The sequence below is a fragment of the Hemicordylus capensis genome, chromosome 3, assembly GCF_027244095.1.
Source record: "Hemicordylus capensis ecotype Gifberg chromosome 3, rHemCap1.1.pri, whole genome shotgun sequence".
In the NCBI taxonomy this organism is placed as follows: Eukaryota; Metazoa; Chordata; class Lepidosauria; order Squamata; family Cordylidae; genus Hemicordylus; species Hemicordylus capensis.
Genome location: NC_069659.1, coordinates 36,170,790 through 36,186,858, shown reverse-complemented (window position 1 = coordinate 36,186,858; position 16,069 = coordinate 36,170,790). Strand labels below are relative to the sequence as shown.

Below are 16,069 nucleotides of genomic sequence, written 5' to 3'. Positions count from 1 at the left end.
AGGAGGCAAGCAGATGCTAATTCACAGCTCCTGGAATACTCTTTTTGCCCCTCCAGCATCAGCTGCTGTGGCAACTCTTGGAAAATATGCTCAGTAGGCTGGGCTGGATGGAGCCAGAGTTCCATCCCAAAGACGATAGAGTCCCTGAGGGCTCTTTCCAGGAAGGAGGTAGATGTTGACTCGCAGCTCCTGGAATTCTGCTGCTCCCCTACTCCCAACAGTGTTCCATGGAGGTACACAGTTATTTGTGTTGTTCATTCCTATGACAACAAATAATTCCCTGCTATATGTTCCAGTGCAAACCTGGATTTCCATTCCAGTGAGGATTTGTGGCATTGTGGTTTACCAAAATACCAGTTAGCAGGATCCTGCTATTTCATTCTGTTTTAAACAGGATGCCAGCTGACAACTCAGAGGCTTGCTTTCTTTTTGATGTGATTTGAAACAGCCAAAATATAAAACTGTGAAAAATTAAAGCTATCCTGGGAGAGCTAATTTGGCCGCCGTCCTGCAAAATAAATCCACACACTGCTGCCAAGAATCTCAGTGTCTGTATTTTGTAATGCAGAAAAGTGTGCAAATGGAAAGCATCTTAAATTGACCGTAGTGGGTTTTAGCTGGGAAGAAGGAGCATTAGAACATAAGGGGCGCTTCCACACAATCAGAATGGGGTGGTTTGGGGCTGGGAAGAATCCTTACCCCATATAGGACAGATGAGCAGAGCCTGCTTTGGGCTCTGCAACCACCGCTCCCAGACGAGTGCCACAGCAGCGAGCTTGGGACAGGGAGAGGAGTCCGCTTGAAAACTGGGAGAACCTTTCCACAATGCACTGTGCTGCCAGGAAAAGGGAAAACCTCATTGCATCACATCCACCCTTGATTGGCTATGAGGGGGAAGGAGGTGGGGCAAGCTCCATTCAAGCCATCTTGAGTAAATGATCATAGATTAGGCTGTGTAGAGTCAGGTGGCTCTGGTAAGCTATATTATAAGCAGACCCTAAAGCAACAGATCCTGTTGCTTGTCGCCAGCATCTGGCATTCATAGGTATAATGCCTCTGAACATGGATGTTCTATTTAACTGTTGTGACTAATAGTTACTGAAGAGACCTAATCTACTTTATTTTATTTAACACATTTGTATGCCACCAAAAACACATGTATGCAATTTACAGAAGTTTAAAACACAACACACTTTTATAGCCATCTGTGATGATAGTCATCAGTTATATAGGCATGAAGATTCATATTCAAGCTTAGTCATAAGTTATATAGGCATGAAGATTCATATTCAAGCTTAGTCATAAGTTATATAGGCATGAAGATTCATATTCAAGCTTCGCACTGATTACTTAACCTTCTTATCCCAGCAGTCTTGATTTATACATTTGTACTCGAGATCAGAACTGGAGCTACTGCAAGATGGGAAAGGGGCAAAGAGACACTGGCCAGAGGCAGTGGATACTCAGTAGGACCTGCACCATGACAGTCTAACCATCGCTTATCACACTAATAATGGCAAGACCACCTTCTGCCTCCTACAGTTGGAGGACTCCATCAAATACACTCATCTCTTGCCCATCGCAGTTTTCCCAATCAGGGATTTGAGTATCTGTGACTGGGAAATTGTCACTGCCCTTGCCAGCCGCAACTTGAGTATCCGTGGTTTGGCAATTTTTTTTAAAAAAATTGGAGGTGTTTTTTGGGCTGATTTTGGGGGTCAGTGTTCTCTGATATTTTTCATCTGTGTGCGGAATGAAGTTTGTTCTGGGAGGCAGTATCAAGGCAGTGTGCACGCACATGCATTCAGGGTAGGGCCTTCCTGATTCAATCTGAGCGGGCTCTAAAATTAACTGAGCGGACATTAAAAAAACCACAACCTGTGAGTGCATGCACGTGTGCATGCCTTAGAGGGAACACTGTAGGGGGCCATTTCTGGGAGTCAAGGGGACATTTCCGGGGGTCAGGGGTTGAGTCTTTCTATTTTTTACCTTGTTTTCAATCACTTCAGTCACTTCGCAGCCATGATTCCCCTAACCCCCTGTTTACCATTGAAACCAATGGCTCATCTACCACGAATTTGCCAGCCACAAAGGTTTCCAGGAATGGAACCGTCGTGGTTGGCTAGTGACAACTATACATCACCTCACCTACTTTGCCATCTTGTGTGATGTAATTTTGTTGTGCTGCAGTCTGGCTTGGATTACAGGCCAGGATGTAACAGCACACTGTTCCCTGAACCTCTTGGCTGGCCCTTCTTCCTCTCCCGCTTGTAAGTAACACATGCCACCTGAACCATTGTAGGCTACAGCTGCAGAACCCAGAGAAATAAAGGATTAGCTGGCAAACTAGTAATTACCTGCCTGAGAGAGTAAGTTATGTTTTCAAATTTACATACCTTTCATATAGAAGAGGAAAGCCTTGAGTCCACATAGAGCTGATTAGGCCTGTGTGTGGTCTAGCATTTGTGTCTGTGTTTCATGTTTATGTTTATATCTTCTCAGGGGTTGTTTTTTTTGGTGGGAGGGCACTTTATTCACACCAGGGAAAGCTGCTGTTATAGTTTAAAAATCATTCTAATCAGAGCATCTGTGTTTGGGGGGATAAATCTTGAAATAGCAATCTTACTGTAATGTAGAATAAATGTCTGGTGGTCAAATGATGATATTGAAAATTACAGCTTTGCATTCTTAGATGTTCAAACTATACTGCTATTTTCTGGATGGGAAAATTATAGATCTTGTCTAGCCTACTACTGTGAAGTAACCGTTCAGCTTATGAGCATTTCTTATCCATTTCTAGAATCAGTCCAGTTAATGAATAATGTTTTTCTGAGTGATTCCATACAATTGCATTTGTTCTACTAACATCAATATAGTGGCTGACATTAGGACTAATGCAGCACTCTGGTAATAATTGCAGCGGTTGCATTCCACAGTAAAGCCGTTGGGACGCTTACTTGGTTTTTGGCTGTGGGGACATATTTTTGGGTGACATAGAGCACATCAAAGGGGAGTAGAGAGTGGCAAAAATTGTGGGAGGGCCCCCACTTGAGGCCACACTTCTGTAGTGTGGAATGCAGCAGCTCCACACATGCTTCCTTTGTTGCCCAAGTGCTGCATTGATCAGGAAGTCAGCCAGTTTTTGTTTTAATGATAATTACTAGAATCTGAACATGTTGCTATGCAATCAGCTTTTTGTAAATCTTTATACAACAATCCTTAAGTGCTTCAATTCATCAACTGTAAATTTTTAGGAATGATTTCAGAGTTCTTTGTAATGCCAGACATGTGTGCTCTATTTTGGAGGCTTTGGTCACACAGAGGAAGACGTATTTTCAGTGGAAGACCCATTTTTAGCCTACTTTCCAGTAGGCTTATGAGATCACCCGGCATTCTGTGTGTGTGTCCGTCCATGTGTCCCCCCCTCCACCCACATCAACTTCACAGTGCCTGGACCAATATGAACCTAATCAGGTACAGTTGTAGAGACACCTCAGTGGCATAGTTTGTGATGATGTCATCCACCCCAATCCAAGATGGCAGACACATAAACTTTTGAGGCGCAACTTGTGAACTGCTTAAGCATTTTGAATCATATTTGCTACAGCTGTAGGGACACATAGGGATACCCTAATGACGTGGTGTGTGATGATGTCATTCACTCCAATTCAAGATGGCAGCTGCATGAGCATCTGAGGCACAAGCAGGCTAATTTGTGGACTGCCTAACCTATTTGAACCAAATTGGATACCATTGCAGTGAGTGACAAATATGGACACCTCAATTGCCTAGCTTGTGATGATGTAATCCACACCGATTCAAGATGCCGGATGCGTAAACTTCTGAGGTGCAAGTGGGCTAACCGCTTAACCGATTTGAACCAAATTTGCTGCAGCTGTAGGGACACATAGGGACACCTCAATGGCACAGTTTGTGATGATGTCATCTACCCCAAACCAAGTTGGTGGATGTGTGAACATTTGAGGCGCAAATGGGCTAACTTGTGGACTGTCTAACTGATTTGAACCAAATTACACACAGTTGTAGAGAGTGACACACAGGGATACCTCAGTGGTGTAGTTTGTGATGATGTCATCCACCCTGATTAAACATGGCGGAGGCATAAACTTCTGAGGTGCAAGTGAACTAACTTCTGAACCGCTTAACTGATTTAAACCAAATTTGCTATAGCTCTAGGGACACATAGGGAAACCTCAACAGAGAAGATTGTGACGTCATCCACCCAAATTCAAGATAGTGGACATGTAAACTTTTGAGGCACAAGTGCACTTGTGGACAGTCTAACCGATTTGAATCAAATTTTCTACAGCTGAATGGATACATAGGGATGCCCGAATGGATACATAGGGATGCCCCAATGGTGTAGTTTGTGATGGTGTCACCCACCTTGATCCAAGATGGTGGATGCAAAAACGTTTGAGGAACAAGTGCACTAACTTGAGGACTGCCTAACTTATTTGAACCAAATTTAGAACAGCTGTAGTGAGTGACACACAGGAACACCTCAGTGGTGTAGTTTGTAATGATGACATCCACCCCGATCCAAGATGGCAGACACATGAACATTTGAGGTGCAAGAGATCTAACTTGGCCTCGATTTGCACCAAATTTAGTCCAGATGTAGAGACAGTGAAAGGAAAGTGGGCTTATTAGTTCTCACTAGAACCACTAGTTCTTACTATGTGTAGTTATCAGAACAATGGGTTTTCCACTGAAAATGGTAGCCTGAAGTTCAGTTCACACACACACCCATAAAGTGAAATGAAATGTATTCAGTATCCTGATGTCAATAAGCTGTGTGTTTCTGGTAGCATGTCTCCAAATTCCTAATACACCAGCTTCACATAATTTTTATGTAAACATACAAAAAATGAAATATTGGTTTTGTTGAATATGTTGTCTTCTACTTCTCATAGATAAGAAGTGTTTTTCCTGTCTTAAAAAGAAGCTTTTATATGAGTGTCTGGAATAGCTTACTTGAATACTTATTTTGAGGAGGGTATGGTTTTCTGTCTAAAAGTGAACTATTTGCTCCCAAGAATTATGTTGATGCAAAGATTGTTTCCAAAGAGAACCTGAAGCTGCTTTCCCAATGAAGACAATCCCTATCTTCAGAAATAATAACAATAATACTTGTTGTTATTATTATCATCATTTGTGGCCCCTATGGTATTGAGGTGCAATTCCAAAACACCTTGAAAAAAGCACCTCAGCACCATAGGGGCCACAGAAATCACCATCAGCCAATTACAAAAAGCAACTTTACTGGGAACAGTCTATATTCTGCAATGACATCTATAATAATAACAGCAACAATATTGATAATTAAATTCAGCCATCCCAGGTCCTTGGGAAGGACTCGATGTCTGGATAAAACAAACCAGTCAATAACACCTGTCTGCCAGTGTGGTGTTGTGGTTAGAGTGCTGGACTAGGACCGGGGAGACCCGAGTTCAAATCCCCATTCAGCCACGAAACTAGCTGGGTGACTCTGGGCCAGTCACTTCTCTCTCAGCCTAACCTACTTCACAGGGTTATTGTGAAAGAGAAACTTAAGTATGTAGTACATCGCTCTGGGCTCCTTGGAGGAAGAGCAGGATAGAAATGTAAAATAATAATAATAATAATAATTATTATTATTATAACAACAGCAACAACATTGACAATAAAATTCTGGCATCCCAGGTCATTGGGAAGGACTCGATGTCTGGATAAAACAAACCAGTCAATAACACCTGTCTGACTGTGTAAAATAATAATAATAATAATAAAATAAAGCCAGGAAGCAGAGTTCTCCCACTTTCACAAATACTAAACAAAACAAGCCTCGGATACCAAACATCTAAAACATCCAGTAAAATCAACCATCTGCTGTACATGGACCATCTGAAGTTGTATGGAAAGTCCCAGTCAGAAATCGAATCACTGCTAAACACTGTCCGTATATTCAGTAGCGATATAGCAATGGAGTTTGGACTAGACAAGTGTGCTGCATTAATAATGAACAGAGGGAAAATAAGAAAAACAGAAGGAATAGAACTGCCCAATGGAAGCAACATCAAGAACCTGGAAGAGAAAGAACCTTACAAATACTTGGGCATTCTCCAGGCTGATAACATCGCACACACTGAAGTTAAAAGAAAAATTGGAAGTGAATACATCAGGAGAGTCAGAAAAATCCTCAAGTCCAAACTCAATGGCGGGAACATCATACAAGCCATAAACACCTGGGCTATACCTGTTATTAGATACACTGCAGGAATAATAGACTGGACCCAGGCAGAGCTAGAGACGCTAGATCGTAAGACCAGGAAGATCATGACCATCAATCATGCTCTGCACCCCTGCAGTGATGTAGATAGGCTCTACCTCCCTCGTAGCTCTGGTGGAAGAGGAATGCTGCAAGTCCATCAAACAGTAGAGGAGGAGAAAAGAGGCCTTGAAGAATATATAAGGGACAGTGAAGAAGATGCACTTCAAATGGTCAAGAACGCGAAACTATTCAACACCAATGAAACAAAACAGGCCTACAAGAAAGAGCAAGTCAAGAACCGAGCAGAAAAATGGAGAAATAAGCCCCTGCATGGTCAATATTTACACAATATAAGTGGAAAATCAGACATCACCAAGACCTGGCAATGGCTTAAGAATGGCAACTTGAAGAAAGAAACAGAGGGTTTAATACTGGCTGCACAAGAACAGGCACTAAGAACAAATGCAATAAGAGCCAAAGTCGAAAAATCCACAACAAACAGCAAGTGCCGCCTTTGTAAAGAAGCAGATGAAACAGTGGACCACCTGATCATCTGTTGTAAGAAGATCGCACAGACTGACTACAAACAAAGGCATGACAAGGTAGCAGGGATGATACACTGGAACATCTGCAAAAAATACAAGCTACCTGTAGCTAAGAATTGGTGGGACCATACAATTGAAAAAGTTGTAGAAAATGAAGATGTAAAAATATTATGGGACTTCCGACTACAAACAGACAAACATCTGCCACACAATACACCAGATATAACTGTAGTCGAGAAGAAAGAAAAACAAGTCAAAATAATCAACATAGCAATACCAGGGGATAGCAGAATAGAAGAAAAAGAAATAGGAAAAAATCACCAAATACAAAGATCTACAAATGGAAATTGAAAGGCTGTGGCAGAAGAAGACCAAAATAATCCCAGTGGTCATTGGCGCCCTGGGTGCAGTTCCAAAAGACCTTGAAGAGCACCTCAACACCATAGGGGCCACAGAAATCACCATCAGCCAAAAAGCAGCTTTACTGGGAACAGCCTATATTCTGCGACGATATCTATAACCATCCTTACCCATAAAAGCCTTGGGCGTGCGTCCGTGCCGCCCGTGTCTTTTTCGCCCGATCTGGGCATGCGCGGAGCGCATGCCCAGATCGGGCGAAAAAGATACGGCCGCCCAGAGACGGGCGGCCATGTTGGACAAGGCGGTGGCCGCGGCGGAGCGACTGGCTCCGATGGCGGCCGCCGCCGTTACGGCGAGAGGGCCGGGAGGAGCAGAAGCGGCGGGCCAAGGAGAAGCGGCCGCCGCCAACGGCAGGAGGAGAGTGTGGCCGAGGCGGCGGCGGAGCCGCGGCCTCGGCCAAAGGTAGTTGTGGCCGCGGTGGGGCGACTGGCCCCGTTGGCGGCGGCTGCGACGCCACCGAGAGTGCGGGTGAGGCGGTGGCGGGGCGACTAGCCCCGATGGCGGCCGCGGCCTCAGCAAGAGGTGGCAGTAGCTCCCCTTAAGGCTAGCGCCCGTTATTACAACGGGCTAAAAATTACTAGTTGACAATAAAATTCTGGCATCCCAGGTCCTTGGGAAGGACTCGATGTCTGGATAAAACAAACCAGTCAATAACACCTGTCTGACTGTGTAAACAAGAAATAATAATAATTAATTAAGCCAGGAAGCAGAGTTCTCCTCTGAACTCCCTCCCACTTCCATCAGAGGAAAAGGAAAGATCTATTGGGCGTTATTTTTCCACTCCAATCACTTTCTTTTGAGTAGCTTTCCTCCCCCGCCCCCCACCAGGCTGTGTTCCCACAGCTTTTACCAACTTTCCCCCTTTTTGGAAGCAGGTAGGTAGTGAGGCAAAGCAAACTAAGTGAGAACTGCTATTCTGGGAATAGTGTGTCCGCTAGTTCTGGATGAGACTGTCCTCCCCTTGAAGAGCCAGGTTTGCAGTCTGGGAGTGCTCCTGGACCCAGCATTACTCCTGGATTCTGAGATGGCTGCTGTCGCCAGGAAAAGTCCCATCCAGTATTGGCTGGTGTGCCAGCTACACCTGTTCCCCTATAAAACTGACTCAGCCATTCTCATGCATATCTTGGATACATCTCATCTGTAGAATTACAGTGCAGTTTATAGCAGTGTGCTCTCTGTGGATCTCTGAAGATGGTTTGAAAACTTTAGCTGGTGCAAAATACTGCTGCTGAATTCCAATTGTGGCTAATTTTTTTGAAGGATGTTTCTCCACCACTGTACAACTTCTCTGGTCCTTTTTCAGGCACACTTCAAAGTGCTTAGAGCTTTAAATGACTTGGGCCTAACCAAAGGGCTACAGGGGAACCTTGTTATTCGCTGGGGTTCCGTTCCTCACCTACTACCTCGAGTAACGGAACCGCAACTAATGCATTATGGCTATGCAGAGAGGGGAGTTAGGTTTTAGAGTGGAGAAAAAACAGCTAAAAATGGTGGAAAAAACGTACTGTGGTATGCTCCACAAGATCTACATGTGTTGAGGAATCCCCCCATGTGCCCAGGAATGCCCCCAAAAGGAGAAAATGCCCCCCAAAGTCATGAAAAATTGCAGGGAAAAGTCCATTTTTTAAAAATGATCCACAGAACGGCTCCTTTAGACACAATGGTGGGTGAAAGTGACCTCTGTGGTCACTTCTGGCCCTCCAGGAACCACAGATACATGGGTTTTCACCCTTTCGTATCAATGGATCCTGGAAACGGGTATCTATTAAACACCCTGTGGATATGCAGAACTGCAAATAGCAGTTCTGCAAATAATGAGGTTCTCCTGTATCTCTTTCCATATCAGCCAGATGGAAGGGCCTTCTGTGTATCTCACTAACTTCAGAATTGTGGTTGATGGGGATGGGTCAGAGGGACTTCTCCATAGTGGCATCCAGCATGTGGAACTCTGCCCTGAGAGATTTGTTTAGCCTCCCATTTACCTGCTTTTTGTCATCTTTTAAAGACCTAATATTCTATAAGACCTTTAGTTTGTTGCTACTGAGTTCTTTATTCACAGATTCTTTATTACTTTGAGCTGTATTTTGTGCTGCATCTTAATAATGTTTTTGTTTAAATGGTTTTTTTGATACTGTTATTGTAGTGGATTTTTTTAAAATTTAAGCTGCCCTGAGCATTCTTTTTAGAATGGCAAATCATTTCCATCCAAACCCATAACAATTTTACCTTCATGTGGTTGTTCTATTGTCTGTTACCTATGTATGAAAAGAAGAACTGCTTCCAACTGATTTATTTAGAGCTAAATGTGTTATTTGCTCCTTTGATTCCAGCCATTGCCAAAAAACATGGTGTCAAGACTCTGTGAATCTAAAAAGGTTTGTGCTGCTGCCGATATGCAACTTCAGGTATGTTGATTGCTTCCATGTGAACTTAACCTGATTACTGTGCTATACAATAGCACAGTATCATTTCTAAGATATAACTCAGTGATGCAGATTCTGTACAAATGTTGAATATTTTTTTTAAAATTTTATTCAATTTATATACCTCTCTTCCCAAAGTGGCTCAGGGCGGTTTACATTAAAATAAAAAACACATAATGAAACAATTAAAATAAAACATTTAAACCAGATTCAAATTAAAACTAAAACTAGTTATTATTAAAAGCCAGGCTAAAACATATGGGTCTTTAAGGCTCTCCTGAAGGCCTCCAAGTAGGATAATTCTCTTATATCCACAGGGAGCTCATTCCACCACCCAAGGGCAACAAACTGAGAAGGCTTGATCCGAGGTCACCACCAAATCAATTGGTGGCACCCAAAGTCTGACCCTACCCCCCAGTGATCTTAATGAGTGGTAGGGATCTTGTAGAGGAAGACACTCTCTCACTTAACATGGACCTAAGCCATTCAGGGCTTTAAAGGTAATAACCAGCAGTTTTAACAAACGGAAGTTTCCGAACTATGTACAAAGGCAGCCCTACATAAAGTGCATTGCAGTAGTCCACCTTGGAGTTGGACTAGTCCAACGAGCTAGTGTACCATTGTTTGCAGGTCATTCTCCTCAAGGAACAGCGGGAGTTGTCAAATTGATTGCAGCTGGTAAAAAGTGTTCCTGGCCTCAGTCTGAGGCACCAGGGTGAGACCCAGGTACAAGAGCATTCCCAAGCCATAGACCTGTTCTTTCTGGGGGAATGGAACCTTGTCCAGAACAGGAAGTTCTGTTCCATTTTGCAGATTACAACCCCCAACTATGAGCACCTCTGTCTTGGTTGGATTCAGCTTCAGTTTATTATTCCTCATCCAGCCCATTACTGCCTGTAGGCAGGCATTTAAGGGACTAATGCCATTTCCTGAGATTGATGACACGGAGAAATAGATTTGGATGTCGTCAGCATATTGATAACACCCAGCATCAAATCCTCTGGCTGCACCCAGAAGTTTCATGTAGATGTTAAAAAGCATTGGTGACAGAATGGAGCCCTGAGGGACTCTATTTAGTAGATCCTGTTTTGAAAAGCAACTGTCACCAAGCACCACCATCTGAAATCTACCTGAGACGTAGGAGCAGAACCACTGTAAAACAGCGCCTCCTATCCCCAAATCCCTCAAGCTTTCCAGAAGGATACCATGGTCAATGGTATCAAAAGCAGCTGAGAGATCAAAAGAACCATCGAGTCACACTCACTCTGTCAGTTCCCTGGCGAAGGTCATCTGTCAGGCCGACCAAGGCCATCTCAACCCCATAGCTGGCCCTAAAGCCCGTTTGAAATAGATTTAGATAATCTATCCAAGATGGCTTGGAGCTGGTCAGCCACCACCCTCTCAATCATCTTATGCAACAATGGGAGGTTGGAGATTGGCCTATAATTATCCACCACCAGGGGATCCAGAGTGGTCTTCTTAAGAAGGGGTCTAACCACTGCTTCCTTCAAACAAGGTAGCATCCTGCCACACTCAGTGATGTTGGAGCGCGGTTTGGGAGCGGGGACTAGGAGCTTTAAGGAAGAGGAGAGCAGGTCCTTACCTGCTCGCCACTGCCCCATGCAGCTTCCTGCTGGAGAGGTGCCTGTCCCTAGCATACCCATGTGGCACCAGCAAGCACATGGCATCCATGCATTCACCATTTGCATGGTCAGCAATGCCCCAGAAGGAAGCTTTCTTAAAGCTCCCAGTCCCTGCTCCCAAAAGTGCTCGGATCATGGTTCGTGCACACCCCTAGGAGCCCAGATCACAACGTTTATAGGCAGTGCATGTACAGTCTGTGTACAGTGTGTGCCAATAAAGATATTCACATATTGAGGCTGTTCTCATGTGCACCCTAACCCAGGCTAGGGAAGCCCAGCTTGGGTTAGGCTGTGCATGAGAACTTCCAAGATCGAGCCCAATCTCGGGGGGCGGGGGGAGGGCAGCGCCACCTAGCTGAGCTTTATAACCCGACTTTTAGTCAGGTTCAGCCCCAGCAGACACAGAGACGGCACCTAGAGTGCCCATCTCCTGGGGGAATTCCCCAATGCACTGCACATGCCTTACAGTGTGTTGCAGGATATCCAGACTCCGGGACACATTGTCCCAGCTTCCAGAGCTCTGCCCTGCACCAAACAGCGCAGATCGTCTGGGACCATGTTCCCAGCAACATTTCATCAATCATCTCGGGTGAAGGTGAGTTGGACCAGCCTTCCCCACTACAGTTGTGTGATGGCCGCATTAAATTCAATGCAGGTACAACAGTGTACCTTCTATCTGTTCCCTGCATTTGAGGGGTCGAAAGCCACATTCACTTTATAAATGAATGCATGTACACTCATACAAAAACTTTCACAAAAAGCACTTATGTTTCCAGGTACTTCCAGGAAACTTGAAAACAACTGCATGCAGATAGTATTGGACTAGGACTGGAAAGACCTGAGTTCAAATCCCCATTCAGCCATGAAACCTATTAGGTGACTCTGGCCAGTCACTTCCCCCTCATACTACCTCATACTACACGGTTGTTGTGAGGATAAGCATAAACCATGTACACTGCTCTCGGCTCCTTTGAGAAAGAACAGGATATAAATGTAAAAATAAACAGAATGGCTGAATAGGACTAGAACAGGATAATTCATGATACTATGAAATTCTGCTGATAGGATTGGCATTGTCCAGGAGTAATATCTCGTGAAACATGATGAGACGTAAGAACATAAGAACAGCGCTGCTGGATTGGGCCTGAGGCTCAATGATTATTTTAACACAAAGCAGAACAAAAAAAAACTATTCTGACATTCTGCATTATTATTCTATTCCACTATCCAGTAGGGGTGTGCACGAATCGGTTCGAAAGACCAGTGTTTGAGCCAGTTCGGAGGTGGGGAGGGGTTTGCTTTAAGGTGCGGGGAGGGTATCCTTAGCTCCCCCACCTGGCCAATTCTGGTATTACACTGAGGGTTGACCTACTGACCCAGAAAAAATTCAAACATTCCTTTAAAATTGCCCAGTTGTTTTGCTGGTTTGGGTAGTAGGTAGCACCCATTATGCCCTACCACCCAGCCCGCTTTGGTGTCCCTAGGCGCTACCCATGGGTTGCTTCAAGTCCCCATTATCCCCTATGGGCGAAACAGAACTGCCACACAAGTGAAACACATACACACCACCATATCAAAAAAGGGAACCTCACTCCCAACATGGAACATGGCGCAAAACACAGTCCAAAAAATAATCACTGACCCAGAATCTGCCAGGCAGATCTGCCAGACCCAGAATCGCTGTTCCACTCTGTGCCTACCCTATTTCCCAGCCAAGCTCTGCAAGAAGAGCTCTGCAAGGAAGAGGCAGGGCAGGCACTTGAAACCTTGCCCCCAGCTGCATGCGTGGCTGAAACAGCTGCTTCGGACCATGGCAAAAGTTACTCTCCCACACACTGACACATAATCATGACTCCATTGCAACAGCAGTACCCTTTGCAAACATAGCCATAAGCTGAGCTCAGTTAGAAGAAGAACAACCTCTTTGGCCATATTTTGACTGAGTACACTTTGCAATGCAGATTGCAGGCAGAGCAGACTGCCAGAGCCGTGCGTGGAGCACAAGTTAGTCCCAAGGACAGACATCTCACAACAATCACCATGAAAATATTACACACACTAGAGAGGGCTGAGCTCCACTGCCCAGTCTCAAGGAAGGCAGGCGACCAAATTATGCCTTTGTCCATCTGAGATCCAGAAAAACTAGATAGTCAGTCATCAGTTATAGCAGCAGCAATAGCACAGCAAGCATATCAAACAGTGATGATAAAAAGAAAACTATATATTCACTTGATAAGAACTTGGTCGTCTTCTCTTCGTGTCTGCAAGGGATAAGTTGGCCTCAGAATTGGCTGGGCCATGGCTGGTGGCAAGGAGGTGTGCTGCTGCCCTGCGGGATCGTTTTTAATCACAGTCCGGAGGGGAAAACGCGGTGAGAGGAGGGTGAGAGCACCCTCCCTGCTCCTTAAAGGTACCCCACCCCCGCCATCAAACTGCCAGACCTTCAAACCGGTTTGGAGGAGGTCCGTAAAAGGGCCTCCCAACTGGTTAGTGCACATCCCTATCACTAATAGGCAGACTATGACACATCTGGTTTGGGGGTTGGCCAGGTTGGGGCGAGCTGACAGTGGTGTTGCAGTGAGTGTGAGTGACCATGAGTAACCCACCCTCCACGTCCAGCTCGGGATAGCCCAGCAGGGGGAGATTGGCCTTCAGGAAGGCCAGGTGTTCCACCAAGCCAGCATCCAAGCCCGAGCAATGGGGTTTCACCACATCCCCGGCCTTGGGGAACACCCTCTCACTCTGGATGCTGGTTGACAGGCAGGAGAGCAACCATCTGGCAACTGCTGCCTAGTCCGGCCAGACTGGGTGATGCTTTGCCCCAAACTGATTGGCTCCATCTCCAGGTCTGCCACCACTGGTTCCTGAAGGTGCTGCAGAACAAACTGCTCTGCACTGCCAGTCACTGCCATATGGGAGGAAGCCTTGGCCGGTTCCTCCCATATGCCTGGCAAGGTGCTAAAACATGCTCTGCCAACTGACCCAAGGTGTTGCTGAGCTGCTCCAACACTCCAGTCCTCAGCTGACCTGCCAGAGCGTATGCTTCCCCAGTGGTCAGCGCTCACCCATCTTCTTCTCCAGGAGAAGAGCAGCAGGCAAAGCCTGACTCAGCCTCCCAATCAGCAAGGGAAAATTACTAGTAAGAACACCAGACAAAATGGTGGCCGCCATAGACATTTGAACTATCAAACCAGTTTGAATCGAAACGGGTCCTATTCGGTTTTATCGTGGACTGGCCGATTTTTTTTTTTAGGCCAGTCCAGTTCCTGGCTGAACCGGTTTGGCATACTCCTACTTAGAAGTAAGTCTCCTTGAGTTCCATGCATATATGCGTGCATAGGATTCGCTCTGCTAGTTGGTGGGTCCATTTAAAAAAAGTATTGGAAACTACCAGTCTGGAACATAAACATACTGAGCAAGAGCATGCAGGCCAAAATATTACATATTTTCTTTCTGGCAATGGACTTGAAAGGTTTATTGAGATGCCATGTATTTTTGAAAAACTAATCATTCAAACAGAAGCAACATAATCCTTAGGAAATGTGTATCTTCTAGATGTAAAGACCCAGATAAGGGCATAAGCCAGAACAAATCTGTAGTAAATAAATACATTTTGGCAAAGTCACAAGCTAAACGTGTTCTTGAAGTTAACAAAACAAAACTCCAAATCTGATTTACTTTAATGCATCTGAATGTTTTGAATGAAAATTGATTCCATTGTAGGTGAATTATGGAAATGGAATGTAGCCTTAATCAAAATAATCCACCCACCTCACATTTTCCCATGTGCAGGATATCCAAAGAAGGATTCCTATTCATCTGTAACATAATACTGAATAAGATTTTCATTAAATACATTTCACTTCTGTTTATTTTAATGAAAAGCATGGTTTGTATTATGGCTCTCAGCTGATTAAGGTAGCTTTTAAACTATTGGCTCCTTTTGGCTGTACAGATTAATCATTGAACTTAATAATGAAAGTTTCTGTGGGTAGGGAAGTCACTTGCTAACCCTCTGTTCACTTGTTTCTCTTAACTAAACAAAACATGTCTCGGTGGAAAACCATCTGAAATGTATTGCATGAGAAAAGAATATACACATAGTTGACAGTAATGCCATCAAATTTAGTTAGTTCATATCTAGTTCGCATTTCAGGCCAGGTCAGTCCTCCTCTGCTGAAACATAGGGTGTTATGATGGGGAGAATTCCAGTTAGTCCTCCATAATAAACTAGTTGTTACTCAGATAATCCACATGGGGGCTGATTACAAGATTCGCCCATAGGTCAGTCTCTGATGTGCTTTGGTTAACTGCCACATGAAAGGGTGTGTTATACATTTATTTTTGTGTGTGTTTAAATGTCTAACACATCTTCTGCCCAGTTTCTGAAAGTGGGTGGAAACCTTCATGGACAGTAATCCTGGCAAATACCTGCTAGCTCAAAGGAAAGGGTTTTACATCACTTTGCAGAAGAGGTTCAGCCCCTGGAGAGCCTCCAAAAGAGTATCAAAGGTGGGAGCAAGCATATAGAATGTCTTTCTTCATGCCTCTTTTGTGTGTGTGTGTGTGTGTGTGTCTGTGTGTGTGTGTGTCTGTCTGTGTCTGTCTGTGTGTCTGTGTCTGTGTGTCTGTGTCTGTGTCTGTGTCTGTGTGTGGTGGTGGTGGGGACATCTGCACAGATGTCACACATGAGGATGCTCTCAGTTGATCATGCAGTCCCAGTGGGCAAGGGAAAGAAGAATGCCTTTTATGCAGAATCCAAGC

At 44.6% G+C, this 16,069-nt stretch overlaps 1 protein-coding gene across 1 annotated transcript in view; it reads left to right on the top strand.

Annotated features, from left to right (window-relative positions):
* MIPEP (mitochondrial intermediate peptidase) overlaps nt 1-16,069 on the top strand; it is a 110,384-nt gene that overhangs the window by 64,913 nt on the left and 29,402 nt on the right. Inside the window, exon 15 of the mRNA XM_053312457.1 lies at nt 9,570-9,644. Within this exon, the coding sequence (XP_053168432.1) occupies nt 9,570-9,644 (75 nt within the window). The remainder of the gene's footprint in view (nt 1-9,569; nt 9,645-16,069) is intronic.